Source organism: Lepidochelys kempii, chromosome 4 (genome assembly GCF_965140265.1).
Source record: "Lepidochelys kempii isolate rLepKem1 chromosome 4, rLepKem1.hap2, whole genome shotgun sequence".
NCBI lineage: Eukaryota > Metazoa > Chordata > Testudines > Cheloniidae > Lepidochelys > Lepidochelys kempii.
The window spans coordinates 32,266,771-32,292,044 of NC_133259.1; the positions used below are offsets into that span (position 1 = coordinate 32,266,771).

The 25,274-nt window shown below is 41.2% G+C and overlaps 1 protein-coding gene across 8 annotated transcripts in view; it reads left to right on the top strand.

Moving 5' to 3' along the window:
- SEC24B (SEC24 homolog B, COPII coat complex component) overlaps positions 1–24,234 on the top strand; it is an 84,193-nt gene extending 59,959 nt beyond the window's left edge. For 4 of the 8 annotated variants that reach the window (XM_073340874.1, XM_073340875.1, XM_073340876.1 and 1 more), the window contains 7 exons: positions 109–219; positions 11,035–11,210; positions 13,203–13,340; positions 16,886–16,990; positions 18,065–18,157; positions 19,886–19,989; positions 22,800–24,234. In XM_073340874.1, the coding sequence (XP_073196975.1) occupies positions 109–219; positions 11,035–11,210; positions 13,203–13,340; positions 16,886–16,990; positions 18,065–18,157; positions 19,886–19,989; positions 22,800–22,914 (842 nt within the window). In that variant the 3' untranslated portion in view covers positions 22,915–24,234. Of the gene's footprint in view, positions 1–108; positions 220–11,034; positions 11,211–13,162; positions 13,341–16,885; positions 16,991–18,064; positions 18,203–19,885; positions 19,990–22,799 lie in introns of those variants that run through there. The other 4 variants (XM_073340877.1, XM_073340878.1, XR_012158529.1 and 1 more) reach the window with 4 other exon arrangements.
- Positions 24,235–25,274: the final 1,040 nt, after the last annotated feature.

The window sequence follows — 25,274 nt, forward strand, 5'->3', positions numbered from 1 at the left end:
GCAAAGGAGTCTGGAATGAGAGAAGGAATGTAGTTAGTAAACAATTTCAATTGCCTCTTTCCTATCAGTGGATATTGCATTATTAATTTATTCATCATTTTGGTATAGGTGAACGGAGAATTCGTGTGCACACACTTTGCTTGCCCGTAGTCACTTCACTGGCTGATGTGTATGCAGGAGCAGATGTACAAGCAGTTGTCTGCCTCTTAGCAAACATGGGTGAGTATGGCAATAAGTGATCAAATATGTGGTTGGCCAGGTTTGCAAAGGCCCCTTATACTCAACTTGATGGCACGTCTGTGTTTGTTCCTATGTAACACTAACTTTTGAATGCTGCATCTGATCAATTCTAATGTTTTAGGGAATGTTCTAGGCATCAGTAGCCAGAACCATGTTGATTCTGGGAGAAAAGGAGGATGCATGGAGTCCCTGCCAACTGTTCAGCACAGTTATAGCTTCAAACACCTCTGCAATTGTCTGTAGATCAAACAACTGGTTGATAGTAACCCTAACATAACAATATTGTTATCTCCTGTCCATCTTCCCAAAAGAGTTTAATATGTTGACACCCTAAATGACTTATATCCCAAACAAATAAGTGGGGGGAGGAACAAGCGTGGATGGAATGGGAATGTGCACACATCCCCTGGCATTGGGGAGGACCCTGTTATGGGGTGAGGGAGGGTAAAGAGCCCTTAGCATCGGGGGGATGGTGGGAATAGGGGCAGAATAGGAGACCTTGGTAAAGGAGACCTTGGTAAAGGGCTGAAGGGAATGGGGGGCAGGAGGATGCTTGTTTGTGGCAGATGGGTGAGAAAGAGGGAAATTGGGGCTTACCTAGAGCTGTAGCCATGGCAGGAGAATGGAGAACCTTGGAATGGGGGCAATAGGGAGTACATGAGCCCTGTCCTGGGGTGAGAATACAGACCCTGGTATGTAAGGAGGGGGCACACAGAACCCCTGGTAGAGGGGATGAGAGATTGGATGGATTTCCAGGGAGTCCCTGAAAAGAGGGGATGGGAGGGTGGCAACAGAGCTAGTGGGTGGAATGGAGCTTACAGAAGCTACAAAGTGTGCTACACCACAGCATATTACATAAAAAAACTACATTAAAATAACGTCAGTTAAGAATTGCCAGATTTATGTATTCCCACGCAAGCTTAATTTGGACCAGTGTACATCCAAACTCTGCACTGAGTGTGGCAGGGATGCTTGAGGAAGAAATAGTATGAGATCATAACGCATACATACCAGAGGACCAAATTAAGGATGCATAGCTAGCTGTACATCTACGTGTCCTTATTTTTGAGTCCTTGACCGAAATGTTCTTTTAATGTAACTTTTTGCATGTAACTTCCTAATGTTTTTCAAGGACAAAGGTAAAAAACAATTTTGTTATGTATGTTTTGTACAGCGGTAACATTGTCATCATCATCAGGGCTTGTACCCTGAACCTTTAGCATTGCTGCTTGACTTACTGATTACCTACATGAGCTGACAGCAGAAGAATGCTGTTATCCCAGTGAGGTGGGGGCTGGTTCCATGTGCTGGGTCCAGCGGCAGTAAAAAGCAGCCCAATTTGGTATGCTCTTCCTTATCTGTGGAAGTGAGAGGCTCTTGCCCATGTGGTACCTCAAGAGCAGGATTGTGGGGGTGGGACTAGGGGAAGACTGACTTGGCTCTTCCTTCCCTTGGCAATTGGGGGAACTCTGGCTTTGTATGGTGCCCTGGGGGGCTGGACCCATATGCTGGGTCCAAGAAAAGAGGAGGAGTTGTCACTGTAGCCCAGCCTGGTTCTCTCTCCCTCTTCCACAACAGCTGCAGTGGCAGCCCAGGCTGCTGTTTTAATGGTGGCACAGTCCAGCGTCCCTAGGATGTTTAGTGACTTTGATAGACTGCACTCATTTTTCCTGAGGAATGAGTGAGAATCTCTTCCCATTTACTTCAGTTGGAGTTGTGGGTGTTCAGTGTTTCTGAAAATCCAGCCCTATCCTTTAATGATAAGTATATTATAGTTGTATTATTGTAACATAATGTATTGTAGATTTATTATTGGTTTCTTCATTTTGCCAGGGTGATGTTGGATAACTTTCTGGCCTATGTTCAGCATCCTGCTGTTTCTCTGTTTGTCTGTATGTAGTATAACTCCTAAACACTGTATTCAGTCACTTCCAAAATGTCAAAGAATGGTCTCAGCATCAGTGGGTAGACCCTTATCGGTGAAAATGGGAAAAAACTTGATTCAGAGAAAAACCGTGGCCCCCAGATTGCCTGGTGTAGCAGACATATGATGTTCTCTGGCACCGCCTGCTGCTGTCCATACCTATCGGAGGCAGCAGCATAACTTCTTGTGTGGGGAGATTGACTGTATCCTGGAGCCTAGGCTCGGGCCATGGCTACTCTACTGACTTGTGCTAGTCTATAGTTCTCTTGGTCTTGCAAATAAGTGTGCAGCAGAAGACCCTAGTGTGGACACAGCTATACCAGCAAAACTGCACTTTTGCCAGTGTAGCTTTTTTTGTTCCTTTCAGGGAGTGGTACAAAGCTGGTATAGCTACATCCAACCTAGGTGTGCTTTGCCAGTATAGCATACTGGTATTCCTATATGGGTGAAGGGTTGTTATTGTAGACCTAGCCTATCAGAAATGAGAGCCCTAGAGAGAGGGCTTCTGTGTGGCATGCTGAAGGGAAAGTGGGGATCCAGAGAGGGAGGCAGAAGCAGCAGGAACTGGAAGGATGAAGTGATGATTGGGGAAGCAGGGATCCAGAAAGGGGTGGGGAGTGGAGGAGGGAGTCCAGGTTGAGTTTCTGAAGGGTAAAGGAGAAGGCAGCTCTCAGTGCAAGGGCTGGGGAGGTATCTATAAACCCCATAATCCCCTCTCTGCTTCCCTCCAGTTCTCATTGCCCCACCCTACACCAGATTGCTGAAGGCATCCCATGCTGCTGCCTACACATTGCAGGCAGCAGCTTCATATGCTGCTCGCTCTCTCTCTTATTGGGTGTATAGCGTGGCCTACAGAAGAAACCAAGTGTGACCCTCTAGTATAGAGGTAGTCAATTATTTTTTGTCAAGGTCCACATTTCTTGTCAAGGTCCAGACTCTAGGGAAAAACATTTAAAAAAAACAAACAAACAAAAAAACAAAAAAAAGAAAACAATAATAAGTAAATGGATTTTGGGGTCTGTTCGAAAGTGTCTAGCAGTTTGGATTTGGCCAGAGTCCATCTATTGACTACCCCGCTCTAGTATGTCCTGTGTTTCAAACTAATGGTCTACTAAACAAATTGTATTGGGAGAAACTAATAGCACTTCAGTTTTATAGATGCTAAATTTACTTTCAGTCTGTAGATGGCTTCCTACAACCAAAACGTATTTACACCCCTGGCATTGCAATGAAGAAAAAGTTTAACTCTAGCTGTTTCAACAAAACAGAACAACATTTCTCTTACTACAAAAGCAGACCTCCCAACAGTCCCATGTTTTGCTTTGACCTACAAAACCCCCTTGTCCTGTGGGCTAGCTAGACTCAGCTCCCCACTCCAGGCATTGTGATCTGCTTCTCCCTCCTATTCCCCCTAATCCTTCCTCACAGCCCCTCCCCTCCCTGTTCTCCAGTTTGCTCCTCTGTCTGGCCTTTTCCTGATCCTAGCACACACTCAGAACATTGGAGCCGAGCCCAGCTAGCCCCACAGGCAAGAACTTCCACTGTGGTATGAGTACTGGGCTGGCTTGCTCTTCAACTCCCACTATAACCTTCCCTCCCACCCCTGGGCACATTAACTGCTGGGAATGTTGGGAGGTCTGCAAAAAAGATCTGAAATGCTTTTAAGTGTCACTTTTATATCTCAAAACATAATACTTTGTTTTATTAACGTTTAAATTTTAATCTACACTTTAGAGCTCTGATATACTGCAGATGATTTGTCATTAGTTAAACTGAAATTTCATAATAAATTTACCTGGAAAAGGCTGGTTCACTCTGTGGTTCCATATAGGAAACTGCAGTTTCATTGTTAAGTTTGACAGGAGAAGAGTGTTTTGCAAGCAGCATACTAAGGGCTTGGCTACACTTGCGTGTGAGAGCACATTAAAGCACATAGTGCGCTCTGACTCTATGGCTAGAGCGCTCCTGGTACTCCATCTCGGCGAGAAGATTAACTCTTGTTGCGCCTTGGCTGAAACGCCTGGGCGTCCGTGTGAACACGATGTTGCATTACTGCGCTCTGATCAGCCCCCAGAAACATCCCATAATCCCCATAAGTCAAGTGGCCACTCTTCTCGTTGTTTTGAACTCGCTGCAGGAATGTGGATATGCCCTTTGAAAGCTCTGTTTCTGACAACCGGCATGCTTACCTGCCCCGAGACAAAGCAACCATTACTATGGAATGCTGTGTGTGACAGAGGCTGGGGGGGTGAGGGGGTCTGCTGCTGTCTGAACTTACAAGACAGCATGCTGACATGCTCTCAGTCCCCCCAAAAACCCACTCTCTCAAGCCCCACATGCACACAACACACTCTGTCACACTCCCACCGCCCATTTGAAAAGCACATTGTAGCCACTTGCATGCTGGGATAGCTACCACAATGCACTGCTCTCTGGCTGTTGCAAGAGCTGCTAATGTGGCCACGCCAGTACACTTGCAGCTGTCAGTGTGGACAGATTGCAGCACTTTCTCTACTGCACTCTACGAAGGCTGGTTTAATTCAAAGCACTCTACATCTGCAAGTGTAGCCATGCCCTTAGCCTCTTAGGAGAGACAGTGCTTTGTTTCACTGATAAACAACTCCTCTGACCAGCTGAAAAGAGTGGAACTAACCGAAGAGTCTTCGGGCTTGCATACACACCAAGCTACTGCACAGTAAATCATGGTGCGAATCTACAGCGCACCAGTTTGCCTGGCAGCAACATCCCACATCTCAAAAATGGATACTCTCATAAAAAAACAACCTTCCACACAAACTTCCTCGTGGCTGGATTTTACTAAAACTAGACAAGCCATTTACAACGCACACTTTGCTTCTCTACAAAAGAAAAAGGACACTAAACTTTCTAAACTACTACATGCTACAAGGGGCCACAGCAATGGTTCCCTCAACCCACCCAGCAATATTGTTAACCTATCCAACTGTACTCTCAGCCCAGCAGAAGCAGCTGTCCTATCTCGGGGCCTCTCCTTCTGCCCCTCCACCCCCACGAACATGATACAGTTCTGTGGTGACCTAGAATCCTATTTTCGACGTCTCCGACTCAAGGAATATTTCCAAAATACCTCTGAACAACATACTAATCCACAGAGGCCTCCCTACCAACGCTACAAAAAGAAGGATTCTAGGTGGACTCCTCCTGAAGGTCGAAACAGCAGACTGGACTTCTACATAGAGTGCTTCCGCCAACGTGCACGGGCTGAAATTGTGGAAAAGCAGCATCGCTTGCCGCATAACCTCAGCCGTGCGGAACACAATGCCATCCACAGCCTCAGAAACAACTCGGACATCATAATCAAAAAGGCTGACAAAGGAGGTGCTGTTGTCATCATGAATAGGTAGGAATATGAACAAGAGGCTGTTCGGCAGCTCTCCAACACCACTTTCTACAAGCCATTACCCTATGATCCCACTGAGAGTTACAAAAAGCAACTACAGCATTTGCTCAAGAACCTTCCTGAAAAAGCACACGATCAAATCCGCACACACACACCCCTGGAACCCCGACCTGGGATATTCTATCTACTACCCAAGATCCATAAACCTGGAAATCTTGGGCGCCCCATCATCTCAGGCATTGGCACCCTGACAGCAGGATTGTCTGGCTATGTAGGCTCCCTCCTCAGGCCCTACGCTACCAGCACTCCCAGCTACCTTCGAGACACCACTGACTTCCTGAGGAAACTTCAATCCATCGGCAATCTTTCTGATAACACCATCCTGGCCACTATGGATGTAGAAGCCCTCTACACCAACATTCCACACAAAGATGGACTACAAGCCGTCAAGAACGCTATCCCCGGTAATGTCACGGCTAACCTGGTGGCTGAACTTTGTGACTTTGTCCTTACCCATAACTATTTTACATTTGTGGACAACGTATACCTTCAAATCAGCGGCACTGCTATGGGTACCCGCATGGCCCCACAGTATGCCAACATTTTTATGGCTGATTTAGAACAACGCTTCCTCAGCTCTCGTCCCCTAAAGCCCCTACTCTACTTGCGCTATATTGATGACATCTTCATCGTCTGGACCCATGGAAAAGAAGCCCTTGAGGAATTCCACCATGATTTCAACAATTTCCATCCCACCATCAACCTCAGCCTGGTCCAGTCCACACAAGAGAGCCACTTCCTGGACACTACAGTGCTAATAAACAATGGTCACATAAACACCACCCTATACTGGAAACCTACTGACCGCTATTCCTACCTACATGCCTCCAGCTTTCACCCTGACCACACCACACGATCCATCGTCTACAGCCAAGCTCTGCGATACAGTCGCATTTGCTCCAACCCCTCAGACAGAGACAAACACCTACAAGATCTCTATCAAGTATTCTTACAACTACAATACCCACCTGCAGAAGTGAAGAAACAGATTGATAGAGCCAGAAGAGTTCCCAGAAGTCACCTACTACAGGACAGGTCTAACAAAGAAAATAACAGAACGCCACTAGCCATCCCCTTCAGCCCCCAACTAAAACCCCTCCAACGCATTATTAAGGATCTACAAGCTATCCTAAAGGATGACCCAACACTCTCACAAATCTTGGGAGACAGGCCAGTCCTTGCCTACAGACAGCCCCGCAACCTGAAGCAAATACTCACCAACAACCACATACCACACAACAGAACCACTAACCCAGGAACCTATCCTTGCAACAAAGCCCGTTGCCAACTGTGCCCACATATCTATTCAGGGGACACCATCACAGGGCCTAATAACATCAGCCACACTATCAGAGGCTCCTTCACCTGCACATCCACCAATGTGATATATGCCATCATGTGCCAGCAATGCCCTTCTGCCATGTACATTGGTCAAACTGGACAGTCTCTACGTAAAAGAATAAATGGACACAAATCAGATGTCAAGAATTATAACATTCATAAACCAGTCGGAGAACACTTCAATCTCTCTGGTCACGCAATCACAGACATGAAGGTCGCTATCTTACAACAAAAAAACTTCAAATCCAGACTCCAGAAAGAAACTGCTGAATTGGAATTCATTTGCAAATTGGATACTATTAATTTAGGCTTAAATAGAGACTGGGAGTGGCTAAGTCATTATGCAAGGTAGCCTATTTCCCCTTGTTTTTTCCTAACCTCCTCCTCTCCCTCCCCCCCCCCCCCCACGTTCTGGTTAAACTTGGATTTAAACTTGGGGAGTGGTCAGTTTGGATGAGCTATTGCCAGCAGGAGAGTGAGTTTGTGTGTGTTTTGTGGGGGGGGTGAGAGAGCCTGGATTTGTGCTGGAAATGGCCCACCTTGATTACCATACACATTGTAGGGAGAGTGGTCACTTTGGATGAGCTATTACCAGCAGGAGAGTGAGTTTGTGTGTGTATGGGGGTGGGGGGTGAGAGAACCTGGATTTGTGCTGGAAATGGCCCACCTTGATTATCATGCACATTGTAGGGAGAGTGGTCACTTTGGGTAAGCTATTACCAGCAGGAGAGTGAGTTTGTATGTGTGGTTTTTGGAGGGGGGTGAGAGAACCTGGATTTGTGCTGGAAATGGCCCATCTTGATTATCATACACATTGTGAAGAGAGTGGTCACTTTGGATGGGCTATTACCAGCAGGAGAGTGAGTTTGTGTGTGTGGGGGGGGGGGGCGGAGGGTGAGAAAACCTGGATTTGTGCTGGAAATGGCCCAACTTGATGATCACTTTAGATAAGCTATTACCAGCAGGACAGTGGGGTGGGAGGAGGTATTGTTTCATGGTCTCTGTATGTATATAATGTCTTCTGCAGTTTCCACGGTATGCATCCGATGAAGTGAGCTGTAACTCACGAAAGCTCATGCTCAAATAAATTGGTTAGTCTCTAAGATGCCACAAGTACTCCTTTTCTTTTTGCTACAGCTAACTGAAAGTCCCGGAGTGTGGTTTGTTGTAGGCCAAGTTTCTGCTCAGTAAAGCAGTTTTCTGTGGTGTAACTCCTGTGGTGTACACACTGCCAAACCACTTACTGCACAGAAACTCCTCAGTTGCAATGTTGCAAAAAAAGCACCTCAGGGAGAGTTGTAAAGCTTACAGCACAGATGCTCCTGCGCTGGCCTGTCAGTGTAAACACATCAATTGCTTTCAGCGCTGTAATTAGCCTCCGGAAGTGTCCCATAATCCCTCAAGCAGCAGCTTTGCTTATTGTTTTGAACTCGGCTGCCCTGAAGGCATGTGCCTCTCCCCTTTCAAAGCTTCCTTTCTGACTGTCCTTGCTTGTTGTGCTGATCTGCTCCAGGACACAAAGCAAACCATTATTGTGGAATGCTTGTGCTGTTGAACACAGAGGCAGGCAGATTGTGTGTGTGTGTGTCTGTGAGTGAGAGAGAGAAATTGCTGTGCAGAGAGCTGGGGAGGGAGCAGGTGCTGATGTCGGGGTTTCCCCCTGCCTCAGGACTGGTTCCTTCATGCTGCTGTCTGAACTTAGGAGGCAGACGCTCTCTTTCCCCCGGAACAGTCTCCTCCGACCCCAATACACACACACACTCCCTGTCACACATGCCCCACCCCACTTCAGTTGCAAAGGAGCTGGTAGTGTAGTAGGATGCCCATGGAACAATGGGATTTGGGAAACCAGCATCATGTGACACCTGCCCCATGAGACATTGCAAACCCTTCCCAAAAGCACCCTGCGGCTAGTTGCACAGTGGGATAGCTACCATAATACACTGCTGTCTTTGCTGTTGCAAAAGCTGCTAGTGTGGATGCACTCCACCGTCACAAGGAGCACAGTATGGACGTGCAACAGCAGTTTAATTCCAGCTTTTTAATAAAAGTGGTACAACTTGTGGAGCAGAAACTCGCCAGTATAGACGTACCCTTAGATTCACACCCTTGTTTGTCGTGCAGTAATTTGTTGTCTACAGAAGCCCCTATTTAGTGTAAATGATGAGCAAAAAGCCTTTGCCCTGGTCTGCACTAGAAAATTACCCGTATATACTTGTCCATAAACCAGATTTTTTTAGTAAAAAAGGGAAGCATCAGAGAAGGGGGTCGGCTTATGAATGGGTATAGAGAGTGGGAGAGGTGGGACACACCCCCTACCCCACCAACAGAGGGAGCAAGAAGAGGCAGGGCCTGAGTCTCTCCGCTTCTGGCCACGCTGCTCTTCCCCCACCAGCCTCCGAAGCAGCTGCAGCTCCGGGGCTGGCAGGCTGCAGCCACGCCACTTGACCCCGCCCACCAGAGCTGGCTGTGGCCGCACCCGCCCAGCCCATTGGAACATGCTTTGGCCGCGCCGCCCAGTCTGGGCTGCCGGAGCAGGCTGCAACCACACTGCCCAGCCTGCCAGAGCAGCTCCGGCCAGTCCAGAGAGATCCTCCCCAAATAAGGTGGGAAGGGATGGGATGGGGAGTGTGTGGGGGGTCCCGGGCTAAGAGTGTGGTAATGTGGGGGGTGGTCACAGGGGTTACTCCCGTGACCCCCAGCTTCTCCCGCCCCCAAAAAAATTTCCCCATCAGTTGCTGTCCCGGCCGGTCAGGGTAAGCAGCTGGCGCGCCAGGACACTTTGTTTACTTAGGTTTACCTCCGTGCCTACGGATGCTCGAGGTAAACAAACCATCTCGGCCCGCCAGCGGCTTATCCTGATGGCCTGGGAGCCAAAGTTTGCCAGCCCCTGCATTATAGGGTCGGCTTATGAATGGGTCATAAAATTTTTCCATTTTTACTTATCAATCTTGGGGGGGTTGGCTTATAAATTAACCGGCTTATGATTGAGTATATATGGTAAGTCGATTTAACTACATTGGTCAGGAGTATGTGACCAAAGTGGCATCGTTACGCCAACCTAAGACCCTGTGTAGCCAGCGCTAGGTCGATGGAAAATGATTTAATCTGTTTAGCTACTGCCTCTCGGGAAGGTGGATTATCTACGCTGATGGGAAAATCCCTTCTGTTGACATAGGTAGTGCTTTAGAGCTAAGCACTACTGCGGCACAGCTGTGCTGCTTTCACATTTTTAAATGTAGACAGGCCCTTCGGAGGCTAAGGGCTTTGAGTCATATGGATCCTAAAACTCTTTTTGGTTGTATAATTTGATTTTTAGAATTATGAAAGGTTTGAGTACAAAATGTCACTAAACATTGAGACTTGTAATATGCAGTAAATGGGAATATTGAGGAGCATTTGAAGTTCAGATTAGCCTTTAAAAATAAACGGAAAAGATAAACATTTCTCGGATTTCTTATTCAAAGACATTTGTTCCAAACTGCAGAGGATCAAGGGAGAAGCTTCTGCTGAAGTTGGCATTAGTCACTTTTTAAAGTGGAATGAGACCTGTGATGAGTCTTCCAAAACATGCAACTTAATGTATGGTTCATTAGAAAACAGTTGTTGTACCATTGTTTTTGACAGACATCTTCATTTTTTCTTTTCACCCAGAAGCAATGACCATCAGCTGTTTCCCACTTCCTTACCATTCTCATTTAGCACAGTGTTCTTTTTTTCTATTGACTGCTTCTGATTCAATATTCTTTTTCTTGTCACAATCTTAAAGCTGGCACATAATGGGGGAACAATTGTTCTGTTCTTAATTATTCTCTCTTTCTCCAATATCGTAGATCTCCAGGAACAGGGACCTAGGGAACAAAGAGAGTAGCTGTGTTGGACTGCTTCTTTTGTCTTACCAAGGTGGTTTTTCCGACAGGAAGCTGCAATTTATTTGCTCTCATTAAAAATTCATCAGCATATCTGTTCTTTATATCTTAAAATACCACTTCTTAGAATCATACCTGATTTGTTTATACTTCTCACAACTGCTTGTAATAAGATACAGCAATTAAGGCTTTTATTTATTTGTCTACTTTTAATTCTGCAGCTGTGGATCGGTCAGTTTCATCAAGTCTTTCAGATGCAAGAGATGCCTTAGTGAATGCTGTGGTAGATTCATTGTCAGCATATATCTCAACTTCCTCAAACCTGCAGCAATCCACACTGATAGCACCAAATTCCCTCAGACTGTTTCCTTTATACGTTTTGGCTCTTCTCAAACAGGTACTTTATAATATAGTGTTGTTCATGCTGGACATCAAATATAAAGCAGTGTTTTGCTTTAAGGCAGGCTGTAAACATTGATTCATAGTCTAGTTTTGCGAATACAGACTAACACGGCTGTTCCTCTGAAAATAGTCTAGTTTATTTCCCCTCCTGATGTAGACCCTTTTGTTAAATTATTATGAGCTATCCACTTTATTTTGAGGGAAAGTATCCTTGTACATAAATTCTTGAAGAGTTCATCTGCATGAAAAAGATTTAGTGAATGATATGTTATCAGTTCCTGACTAAAATTTTCAGTTCACCCTTTTCTGAAATACAGTACTTCATATCAGTTTTGTTTACATTTTCATTTCATAACAAAAACTAGAAAATCAATGTTATAACCATTAACATTTCTAAAATTTGGGATTGAATCAGTGTTGCTTGAAATTCTGGCTAGAAGCCATTTATTTCTTTTTTATCAATTTCCATTAAGTAGGTAAAGCAAATAAACTAAATACTCTCAAACATGTGTGACCAATACCTGATACATCTAAAGAGAAATGCGTAACATCAGATGTCACTCTCGAGTATGATTAAATGAAGAACTGAAGATGAAAGTTAAATACTATGCATTTGTTAGGGTTTCACTTGAAAGAAATGCTTAATAGAGGACTAGGTTTGCAAACACTTTAAAATGTTTACTTCTGTAAGTTTTTCATTTAAAAACAAAAGCAAAATCTCATTTAAAGGATGGAGGTAGAAAGAGCACTTTCCTCGGGCCCTGATCCCAACAACAGATCTTGGCTTAAGCTGAGAGACGTTCATATCTAAAGCTTGCATCATCTGTACAACGTTTTCCAAACAAAAGGTCTCTCTCTAAAATTAAATAGTAAAGTGGAATTTCTTCAAGTCAGAGACTCATAAGCTTTTATCTCCTTTGGGGCTCACAGATAGCCACAAGGTCAGGACCACCATAGGACAGTGATTAAGGCTACCCTGGAAGACTTAACAAATAAGAGCAACAAAATTGGACCTTTTAGCACTGTCAGTTCATATGAAAGAGACATAGATGACATTGCTTTAAAAGTAACAGCAGTTGGGGAGATTAACAGAAAAATATTTTATTTCTCATTTAGAAGCCCAGTGGGGTGCAGAAAGGACAGTGGAAATATTTGAGAAACATGACAGAACAAAGAATTAGAATACTTTAAATTCATGTTGGAGCAGAAAAGATACACATGCAATAGGGTTCCTCACTTTATTGTTGCAGAGACTTCTGATTGTTGAACATAGGCATTACCCTACTGGATCAGACCATTCCATTTAGTCCAATGTCCTGTCTCTAACAGTGGCCAACACCAACTTCTTCAAAGAAAGTTGCAAGAAATTGTGCAGAAGACAGTTTATGGATTAACCTGTCCTCAAGGAAAGGCTTTCTAATCCTCATTAGGTAGAGGCTGGTTTGTGTCTAGAAATATGAGGATTTATGTCCCTTCCAAAACTCTTGGTTATTTTTTGATCTTTACTACTGTAAAATTGGATATAAACTTGTTATCCAAGTAAATATCTAATTCTTTTTTTTTGACTCCTACTAAGATCTTAGCCTAATTGATACGTTGTGGCAATAAGTTCCACAACCATAATAGTTGTCATGGATAAAGGTAAAGAAAATGATGGAAGCAACAAAATATTATAATATGCTAAATGGGAAAAAGTCTTCCTTTTGGTTGGCGTTGTCCTCTGCCTAGGCGGAGGAAAGATAGATTGGCTGTAAAATGCATCAGATTTGGCATTCAGGTTGAACTTGATTTTTCAAAAGGAAACATTGGAATTAAAATATTCTAAAGTATCCAATAAATCAAGTAAGTTTTTTGCCAACTACATATCTGTGAGCTTCAAAACAGGGTGTGGGTGTTTTTTTTTTGGTCCGTGCCAAACCAACATTTTACCTCTGATTTGTTTAAAAGCAATAGAGAAAGTGCCTGACGTCCGCATACTTTTTCACAGAAAGCGTTTAGAACCGGCACTAGCACACGCTTGGATGCTCGTATATATGCCATGTGCCAGATAAAGAGTCAGCCTCTCGTTCATCTGCTGAAAATGATACATCCCAACTTGTACAGGATAGACAGATTGACCAGTGAGGTACGGTATGAAACCATCTCTTATGGAATCCATTATTTAATTCTGAATAAAATTGAATATCTATTGAACCTACGGTAACGTTTCGCTAGCAGTTCCTTTAAAAGTTTTGGGTGGAATTTTAAATATTTACTTCTGCAGTTCTTGCCAGGGTAAAATACAATAGATAAAAATAACCTCCAAAGATTTGACTCAGTGACTGTGGGTACTCTGTCATCTTTTGTCAGTTTGTATAAAGAAGAGCAGATAATCTCCATTAGGCCTGTTACTAGAGGTTAAGTTCTTTTAGCCGTGTGGGAAGGATGAATAAAGTAGATACGCTGGGGAGTTTTAATTTGTATATACAGGTGGATGAAGTTATTTGGCTCATGATATTTGGAATGATAAATACTTGCCTGGTTTTCCGTTGTGTATGGATGAAGTGGGATGTTGGTATGTCTGCCTTAGTGGTTTGAGTGTGAGGTGGGTGGGATTCTTTTAAAACCACATGTACAAAAAGATTAAGGTTTTTTGATAACTGTTAAAATGTAGATGAGGTACGGTGATTGGAAGTAAAGGGGCTTTTAATTAATAGAATGGGCATTACTCTTGATCAAAGTTAACCATGTTTGCAAAACCATAAAGTCTGCATTTTAATAACTAATGCCACAATAAAAGTTTGTCATTTATGAATTTACATCTCTAACTCTAGTTTAAAAGTTTTATTTGTTTGGGAATATTCTATAAGTATTTTAAAAAGCATTACATAGTCTATTTACATAACTATTTTTATATGGTCATTGAATCTGACTAGTTCAGCTGACAGAGCTGGCAGATTTCTTGCAAGCTGTTTTGACCAGTGCTATCTCAAAGTTTGATTCATGATTTTAAGGAAGCAAAACTAAGCTAAGTTTACTTTACTCTGGTGTATGAATTAATGGGTGTTTCTGGCACATCACACTCCCAGTTAACTGTCTTACAGTTTCTTTAAGCAAGCCAATCAAAGTTTTTTGTTTTTGTTTTTGCTACTGACACTGAAACACCCGTAGTTAGCATATTTCTATGTTAAGCTGTAAGGGTTAACTTGCAGATGTAGAGCGCTGTGAGTCAACCCAGCCCTCGGAGAATGCAGTAGGGAAAGCGCTGCAGTGTGTTCACACTGTCAGATTCAAGCACACTGGCGTGGCCACATTAGCAGCTCTTGCAATGGTCTCTGAGACTGGCCACAGAGAGGAGTGCATTGTGGTAGCTATCCCAGCATGCAAGTGGCTGCAACGTGCTTTTCAAATGGTTGGGGTGGAGTGTGACAGGGAGTGTGGTGTGTGTATATGGGGGGAGAGAGAGTGGGTTTGGGGGGGGGGCTGAGAGCATGTCAGCATGCTGCCTTGTAAGTTCAGACAGCAGCAGACCCTCCTCCCCTCAGTCCATTTCTCTCTCTCTCTCTCTCTCTCTCACACACACACTCCCACTCCCACTCACAGCAGCAACATTCCACTCTAATGGTTGCTTTGTCCCGGAGCAGATAAGCATGTCAGCTGTAAGAGACGGAGCTTTAAAAGGGCATATCCGCATTCCTACAGCCAAGGTCAAAACAATGACAAGAGTGGTCACTTGACTTAAGGGGATTATGGGACGTTTCCGGAGGCTGATGGCAGCCCAGTAATGCAACACCTTGTTCACACTGACACTGGGGGCATTTCAGCCGAGGCGCAGCAAGAGTTATGTTTTTCGTGGAGGTGGATTACCAGGAGCGCTCCAGCTGCAGAGTCCAGGCGTTCCAAGTGCCTTGCCAGTGTGGACGGGTCGTGAGTTAGGGTGCCTGGGGCTGCTTTAATGCACTCTAAATTGCAAGTGTAGCCAAGCCCTTAGTGTTAATGGAAACACATTGGCACATCTCATTGGGAAATCCAGTTCCTAGTGCCAAAGGATTTTAACCCCCTTGTCTCTTGCAGAACTATGTTATAAAAACAGTCTGGTATTTTTGTTGACTGGCAGAAGTTAATTTAAATATTTCATTCTGCATAGGGGTTAGCCAGGGTATTTCCTCAGTTCAAAATATTTACTGAGTAGTTGCTTTGTTTTATTTTTTATTATTATTGTCCTAACAACATTTTTTAAAGGAAACCATGCAGAGTTAAGCTATATTAGAAACAGTTAAAAAGCGGGCCCTTTCAAAGCAATTAATCCCAGTTTTTCTTTGTGTGTTATAGTGATGATATGTTTTCATAATTTATGACATGTCACAGCTCCTACTTATGGGTCATTAAGAGAGCCATTTGAGCGGGGAAAAGCTTAGGATTGTTTTGACCAACAACAGGACAGGCCTGTTATTTTGAGTATCAAGATAAATACAATGCACCTGGTCAACTTGTAAGTTGGAGGAAAAAAATCTTTCCTGATCTTTGCAGAGGATCAGCTTATGCTATAAGCATTACATTTTGTCCTCATGCCCACTGATGCATGCATATATGAAAACAGATTTGGCCCTGAAGCATCAGATTTCGTTTCCAAAATTTCCTTTTGAGCTTCATGGATCAGCTTTCTTGATGCTCACCATAATTGTGTACAGCAAAGTCTCTTCTAGTTTTTCTTCTTCCAGGCTATATCCTATAGTTCTCATTTTCTTTTTATGTACACATCCCACAAGACCACTAATGACTTGTATTGCTTTTCTGTGGACTTCTTAAATCAATGCTACTTTTTTAATATGATTATCATAATTCAGTCCAGATATGGGCATGTCATCCCTTAGTAAATTTCCAAATTCTTCTGTGCAGAAAGGTCCAATCATCCTTAAAATAGATCTTCAGCATTGGGGCAGACAGTCACTGGCAGGGTGGGGTGATCCAACCTTTGTAGGCCTAGCAATTTTATTCCACCTCAGTTGCAGATAGGCTTTTAAATTACCTCCTTGTTGTTTAAAGCAGAAACGGAAACAAAAAAATTGAAAATGCAGGACAGTTTAGTCAATTAGGCCCTTTCAGAACTGTGTAGCCAGGGCCAAAGATTTGTCTGAGGGCCTTGTTAGCTGTTTTAACCTATATTCCAGTCATGGTTATGACCAAAAGGGAATTTCTGCTATCTGGGGGTGGCAATGAAGTGCACTTCTGTAGAATTTTAGGTTGTTCTGCTCTAATAATGTTTCTGTAAGACAGGAGGATGGTGGCAGACAATGTGTAGCACTTTTGCCATGGCTATTTGTAACTTATTTTCATTAGATATCAGAGGTTAGGTTTCTTGGCTTATTTTTATGCTTCGAAGTTGCAGGATGAGAATTCACTTAATGTAATATGTATATTTGTAACACATAAATTATATTACCACTTAGATAATCATCCCTTGATTTATGTGGAAGAAAGATCACCTGGCATTAGGTCCTTCTAATGTGAATTACTAAAACTAAGATAAGGATAAATATGGCATTTTGTTGAATGAGACGCTCTGCAAGATGCAACTAGAAAACTAAACTTACAAGTCTCTCTTCTGTTTTCTCAAAAACTAGTTACGCTTAATGCTGCTGAATTATATGTCCTGTGTTATATAATAGGTCTTCTGTAACTCTATTACAGGGTACAATACATGTCAACGACAGGGTTGTTCCTCAACCTCCTCTTCAGAAGTTGTCTGCAGAGAAGCTGACAAGAGAGGGAGCTTTTCTTATGGATTGTGGATCAGTAAGCTGCCTGTTTCAGTAGCTTTTATCTGATATGAATAAGACAAATATTTCACTGCAGACTTTTAATTGCAGCTAACTCACAGTACCAATTCTCCTGTAGTGAATCAACACCTTAGTTATTCCAGGGTTCTAAATTAGTGTCTCAAATGAGAACCTTGAATGTCAGCATTGAATTTGCAAATGACTGAAATACCTAGTTTTGTGATAAAGAAATTTCTTAAACAAGCATGGATATTAATGTTTTATAGGTTAATTTTTCATGTTACTCTGCATGTATACCAAACAACGTTATTTTAAATTGTCCTTCCTGACACTTAAGGCTTTCTTTTTCAATTGTTTCCTTAAGGATGATCGTTGTTTTGAACTGATTGCGTTGTGGTCCCAATCTAGTGAAGCACTTATGCTCATACGTGTGTCATTGAAAGCAGGGCTACAGACACAATTGAAGAAAATAGTTTTCTTCTAAAGTACCATAAGAATGTTTTCTTCCACAAAGTATATTTTAGTCTTGTTATCTGGAAATGAAGAAATTTGAACCCTGTATGTTTAAAGTGTTCAGCATGACTGGTGAAGTAGCATTTTCCTGCAGATGTCACAACTATTGACCTCTTTAATCTGATTAATTTGAGAATACTTCTTTAATTCAAAAAAGTTTTCAAAAAGTGTTTGTACTTACTGTAGTTTCTTAGATGCTATTTAATGATTTAACTGTAGATGGTGCCAGTTGATTGATAAGGCAACCATATGAAACATTGTCAGTAGGAGAACATTGATTGAAACTGCTCCTGTTGCTGCATATCAGCTCGTTTGAATTAGAAATGTATTCGGATAACTTTCGTTCCTTGGAAGAATTATCAGATTCTGTTTGAAGTTATCAGATTTTACATGAAACCTCACAAAACCATAAAAATATCATTCTAAACATTTTAGCCCCAAAACAAGTCAAAATCACTAAAACATTTTCATTTAATTTCTAAATCTAAACTCCAAAACAAATAAAACATGAAAACTCAATACTCTAAAATAGATGCAAGGCATTTTCTTTGCTAAAATTGATTTTGATCCTTTACAGATATTTTACATTTGGATTGGGAAAAGCTGTGATAACAGCTTCATAAAAGATGTGCTCGGATACCCTAACTATGCATCTGTACCACAGAAACTGGTAAGGGCTTTAATGAGCTATGGAATGTAATACATACATTGCAAGGTAATCTACATTCTCTCTTGTATTGGCTGTATCAAATTATGAAACTGAATTAGATTTATTTTATTACATTCATAATGCTAATAACCATTTGCCACCTTTATAGGCATGGAGAATCATAGACCGTTTTAAGTCTTCTAAATATATGTTTAAAGAATGTGGGGCACCATAAAATTGTTTGAATTGTAAAATTAGTTTAACTAAATCACTAAAAACAGAAATATCAAGGGATTCACATAGGCAGGTTAAAATAATCATGAGATTCTGACTCAGCTGTCAAAAATGAAGGAATCCAGAATTAATATTAGAACTCTTCCATTCATAATTTACCCTCTTGAGGTGGTGGTGGTTGGAGAGTTGATGTTTTGTGAACTCCGTATAGTCCACAGGATCTACCGTACAACAGATAATGAATCGAGGGTTGAGTTTAAGCTTTACTTACTTACTTACTTAGTTTTCCTAGCTTTGGTCAATTTTAACAAGGTCGTCAATCGTTAAGTCACTGGGACTTGACACTCCCTGAGATGCTTTTGAAAATCTCCCCCTAAGTGTGTTTGATTCAGACAGCACTAAGATTTTATTTCCAAAGGGTCAGAGAACAGATGTTTGTTTTGAGAATAGAGGGACCTTATTAAAATACTGTATTGTACACAAAATTCTGAACAGAATTGTGTTTGGGTTAGATACTGTAGAAAACACACACAGGAAAACAGGTTCTGCCCTAAAGATTACAATATTAAGGACAAAAACCAGATGTCGGGGGGGATGATGAGAAGTCAAGCGTACAGCAGAGTGGTCACAGTGAAAACTAGCACAAAAACAATAACGTTAGTTCTAAGTTTTTAAAATCTATTTTGCATGTGTAATCTAGTCCTAACTATCCCTCTACTCGGCCATAATTAGTTGGCAATTGTAGGTGACACCATAGAAGGGGGTTTTAAGGATGGATTTGAATGAAGAAAGGGTAGTAGTATCTTAATAGAGGAAGATAAATGGTGCAAGGATAGCTTTATTATTTTCAGTGCAAAAGCAAAGGGGTCATGAATTTGTGATAGGGAATGACTGGCCATTACAGAAATGTAAGTGAAACTTTTTAAAATATAATATTATATATATATATTATATATATAATAATGCATTTCAGGGGATGGGGGGGAAGGGAAGGTAAAATGTGAATATAGTTAGGACAGAATTAATCTTCGTACTGTGTTTTTAATAGGTCTGTTTCCTAAAATGTCTTTTACTTCAAATATAGTGATTAATTTTATTTAAGGAGGAAAAATTATGAAATCCTTGCATTTAGGCTTATCAAAGAGAAAATGCATATGTAATACAATTCATAGTAAATGATTTTGTAGGATGAGATTGGAATGTTTCCCTTGTGGATCATGTTATGACTCACATCCATCTTGTCCCAAACCATTTTTAACTCTTATTCATGTACCTATTTTACTAATTGATTTCTTATATATACACACACCCGGTCAGTACCCAGAAACATAATGTATAAAAAATGGCTGTTTAATTTGTCAGTCATCCACGGTTGGGGAGCTTCCCAGGGGATTTATTTTTAAAGTAATTGTTCCAGCTTACCATTGATTTATTTCAGCATGATTCTTTTAATTTGTTAGGTTATATTTCCTTGCATTATAAAACTTTATTTTTCTAATTACATTCTTCAACCAGACACAGCTTCCAGAGTTAGATACGCTTTCTTCAGACAGAGCCCGATCTTTTATATCCTGGCTTAGAGACAGTAGACCTTTAAGCCCAGTTCTTCAAGTAATAAAGTAAGTATTTTTACAGTTAAACTTTCTGTAATCTCATCTTTTATACATCTCTGGGGAACAGAATTATATTCCATAATAGCAGCTCTCAAATCCTGCTCCTGAGAGATACTGAGTGCCCTCAACTTCTAATTGAAATAAGTGGGAAGCAAGGCACTCAACATACCACAGGAAATGCTGAGCACCTCACAAGATCAGACCCAGTGGTATCAAAGACATCTTAATTGCAGAGATTGCATTACTAAATATTTAAATTCATTTAATTTTAGAGTGCCAAGTCAAAGTTCAGACATCAATACATTTTACTATTATGAAAATACTAAACCATGATAAATTAAAATAACTGAATCAATTTCCAGTCTCATTTTATATTAAGGCTCCATTTATAAATGGTTTATAGAGTTATTAATGGATGTTTTAATACTTTGTTAATCGGTTGTTATAGATTTAGTCAGACAGGTCAATAAGTAGCTTATAACCATGGTTTATAACAATCTCAAACACCTTTGTATGCCTACCACCATCTATATAACTAACGTGCTACTAATTTCTATAACATGCTTACAATATTTAATAATTTATTAATCCTTTATAAACCATTTATAAAATGGAACCTTAATATAAAATGTGAACTGTATTCTTCTTCATCAGAGTACTATACATACTATTGAATTACTTTACTGAAGTTCTTGTTCTTTTCAAGCTATTGCCTACTTGAAAAACTAAGACTTCATAAAATGCTTATACTTGTATCCGGTCAGTAGATTTTTCATCTCTGACAATGATTGATACACCACGTCTGACAGGTTTTTAAGAGAAATTACATTGAATGTTGGCTGCTCGCTGTTGTCCGTGAAGCGAAGAAGAGGCTCAAGTAAATTAGAGTGGCACTGTTGGCTGAACTATCCTGTAGGAAAGGGTGTAACAGCATTTCCTTTGACTTCTTACTTTTCAGATGTTGTTGGTTAACTGAGAATGAAATATCTGTATCTTGGGTAAACATTTTACACCTTTAAAAATTGAATACATCAAAAACTGTTTAAAGAAATGATTATCAGTAATTTCAGTTGATTTCTCTAGAGATTATCTTTGTCACCCAAATTAATAAAAGACAAGAAATTCAAAGTTAGGGCTGAAATTCCATATTTAATTCTTAGCCTAGCTGCTGCTCTTTGCATTACAGTAGCATCCTAAGGCCTTCATAAGGACTGGGGCATAATTACAGTAGGTGCTGTACAAATGATGGAGACACCCTGCGCCCCAATGAATTTGCAGTCTAAGGCCCTGATTCCGCAAAAAATTTTGCATAGCTTTTAGCTTGCAGTAGCTTCAAGGATGCTGTTGATATGCTTAACGTTAAACCCATTTGAAAGTGTTTTCTGGATTGGGGCTTTATTGCCTCTTTCACTCTCCTTTCTCTGTTCCACCTGTAGGAAAAAAAATTGATTATATGTCAGCAGACGCTATAATCTTGAAAATTTTATAAAAAGTTTAAAAGTTAACCAGATCAAAGTCCATTGCTGTCAACAGAATCATGGCACCTGCTGCCACAAAAATCCTTTTTTCCTAACTGTTTCTTATTGAGTCTGTTTTGTTTTTTAAGGCTAAAGATTTTTAATGTTTTTTTTCCTCTCGGATTCTAGAGCTCCTGTTTTTATAACAGGAAAGAAGGTTGGTTTGTTACTGTGGAAAACTGATATTATTAGCAGAGTTGTCCAGAAAATGAAAATCACTTACTGTGGAAAAAATTCATGTTTTTTAAATGTTTTTGTCCAGGACTTTACAAAGTCAAAACATAACACTTTCAAGATAAAAAAAATTTTGGTCAGCAACCCGGAAAATTTGAGCACAGGCAAAAAATGAAATTGACCAGGGCCTTCCAGCCTGACTGCTCAAGAGACAGAGAGCTGAACTACTCAGAGTATGTCTACAGAGCAAAGAAAAACCTGCAGTTGGCCCGTGCCGGCCAACCCAGGCTCTCAGGGCTCGGGCTGTGGGGCTATTTCATTGCTGTGTAGACTTCCGGGTTGGGAGCTCTGAGACCCTTCCACCTCGCAGGGTCCTAGAGCCTGGGCTACACCTGAGTCAGCTGACATGAACCTTCCAGCCTGACTGCTCAAGAGACAGAGAGCTGAACTACTCAGAGTATGTCTACAGAGCAAAGAAAAACCTGCAGTTGGCCCGTGCCGGCCAACCCAGGCTCTCAGGGCTCGGGCTGTGGGGCTATTTCATTGCTGTGTAGACTTCCGGGTTGGGAGCTCTGAGACCCTTCCACCTCGCAGGGTCCTAGAGCCTGGGCTACACCTGAGTCAGCTGACATGAACCAGCTGTGGGTGTCTAGTTGCTGTGTAGACATACCCTCAATTACCCCCAAACTCTGGCAGCCAGAGAGGGGGAGAGCCTGGCCACTCAGCGTCCTCTTCCCGCATCCCTCCTCTTTCTCTAGAGGAAGAGAGTGGGGGTGGTCAGTCTGTCTTGCCCAGGGTGGTGAGAAGGCTGAGTGATCTGATTCTCTGCCTCCTGAGGTGGAAGGAAGGTGGAGAGTCAGGGTGCTCAGCCTTGGCAGCCTTCCAGCAGGGCAGCCAGGAACTGTCCCTTTGGCAAAACTGAAATTTCCTTACAAAATGCGAAAAGGGCATTTTTCATCAGAAAATCATTCAATGGAAAATTCCCTATTAGCTCTACTTAATGGCATTTTTTTGCTGAATCCTAGATCTCCAAGAGCAGTATGCAGTGTATGGACTTCCTGCTTATACTTGTCTTTACAATTGTTTTGCTTAGTGCCTTGACTAATATATTTTCTTCTGTTGCAGAGATGAGTCTCCTGCCAAAAGCGATTTTTTCCAGCACTTAGTTGAAGACCGGACAGAGGCAGCATTCTCTTATTATGAATTCTTACTTCATATTCAACAGCAGATTTGTAAGTGAAAGTGGAAGAAAGAAGAAAATTCCCAACTTTGGATATAAACGTTAGCTGTGAGAGAAGCACATAGCAACAGGCATTTGCTCTTCACAATATACAGTGCAAAGCACCGTATCAGCTTTGCAGCTAAAGGAAAAATACACACTTCCAGTGGAATTTTACGGATTTGCTTCAGCCTGAAAATGATAGGAGTAATGATGCTCTTTCACTAGTACATTTTTAACTGGTTTAGACACGTTTCCAGTAGTGCAGCAGTATGGTGCTCTGTTTATTGCAAGCTGTTGAATGTATGTAGCTATGTGGGATGATATTTCTTAATGATATGTAAAATGAGATAAAACCTTTTTTCTTACATTTATTGTGATAACCTTTCTGGAGTCAGACTCTTGCAGAGGTGCCAAGGGCAGTGCTATATGGTGTTTGTTTATATTACTTTTTAAAAGGAATGATTCATAGTCACTAAAAGACTTCAACATTTTCCCTGTGAAGACTATAGAGTTTCAATACAGTACATGAATTGTAGAAATAAAATATATAATGTACATAAGTGTTACATTTGTAAAGAAAATGTAAAAATGTAACTACACAATGAATTGCTCAGTGTGCAGCAGTGTTGCATATTCAATAATAGATCATTTTGCCCAGTTAAAATGAGGTTGACTGATAATACATATTAAGAAATCTGAATCACATAGGAAAAACCCAACTTTGTAATCCTGTTAATTCTTTTACATGGATTTATTTATGATCAGCTTACTAATTAAAAATATTTTGCTTGATCATGTGTTTTTATATTTATGCAACTGATAATCATTTAGAAACTGAACTCTCATACTGAATCTAAAATTCACTTTTCAAGAGAATGTTTACCACTTTATTTCACAGATTTCTAGAAGGGGGGGAGAGAATATTTCATCGTTTTGAAATGAGCAATAGGTGTATCAATAAGGGTTAGCGTTGGGTCCTTTCACATATCTGGGTTGTGAAAAAGCATAACGTTCTAACATTTTGTAATCTGCAGCAATCCTGGCCCAGGTTTCTGCAACTCGGATTTGTGGTACTCAAAATAAGCATGATTAATCGTTGAATGGGATCCTGTGACAGGATGAAAAATAAGGGATATAAAAATACTGTGATGAAAAATAAGGGATATAAAAATGTTTTAATAGAAGAGATGAAGGGAAAGTAATATTTTATTTGAAAAGTTGATAAATCTCAAAGAAGCTTATTTCAAAGTGTAATCACCTTCCTACTGCCTTCTTTCTGCTAATAAATCTAACTAACTGGCTGGGTTTGTGAACACAGATTAAGCTCCGAAGTTAAAATCTGGTATTGGTGGTCAGGTGAAGGGGGAGGAACTGTGTTTGGCCATCTGCTGCAATTGCTGATTTAGACTTGGTCAGTCATATGACCCGATCTGAACTTTTGTCACTTGTTTGATTTAATTAAATTTATGTGTTCAGGTAGTTGAACTAAGAAGCGCTAAATAATTAAATGGTAATAATGCTAGCACATTTTCTTTTAAAACAGTCCAGAAAAACATTTTTTAAAAAGCATTCAAGAAGTTGAATATTAACAACCCTACACCCTGGAAAGATGGACTCAAATTGTATCTGTACCTACTATACAGTATTCTGTAGAAACATGTAATAACTAGTTATTGCAACTGTATTATGATGAATTAAATCCTGAAAGCGTGTTATCTTGAGTGTTTGCACCACATCAGTTTTGGAGATGCACAAATTTAAATTTGTGTATCCTTTCCCTAATTAAATATACTCAAGTATACCAAGGATAGCACACAAGTAAATCTTTGTTGTTCATCTTTATAGTCAATTACTAAGGGCTTGTACATACTACCACTTATGTGGGTACAACTTTTGTCACGCAGGGGCATGAACAAGCCACCCCCCTGACTGAAGTACGTTACAGCAACCTAAGCGCTGGTGGGGACAGCGTTGTGTAATGCTCCCACTGACATAGCTACACCTCTCGAGGAGGTGGTTTTATTGTGCTGACGGGAGAGCTCTCTCCCATCAGCACAGAACATCTTCACCAACTGCATAGGTGCAGCTGCATTGCTGTAGCACTTCTAGTGTAGACTAAACCTAAATGTCTGCAGAAATACAGGCTAGTGTCCCTAAATCAGGACAACAGGATGCACGTAACTACATATATTTTGTTCTATTTACACTCCGCATTTTGAATTAAGGGTAAAAGCTACTGAAGAATAAGACAGGTGAAAAGGTGTCAGAAGGGGATGTTAGCATAATCTTAACAGTTCTCCAGAATATACAGATTTGTAAACTTGACATTGAATATCCAGGAACATTCAAAACAATGATTATGGTGACATAGTCTGTAA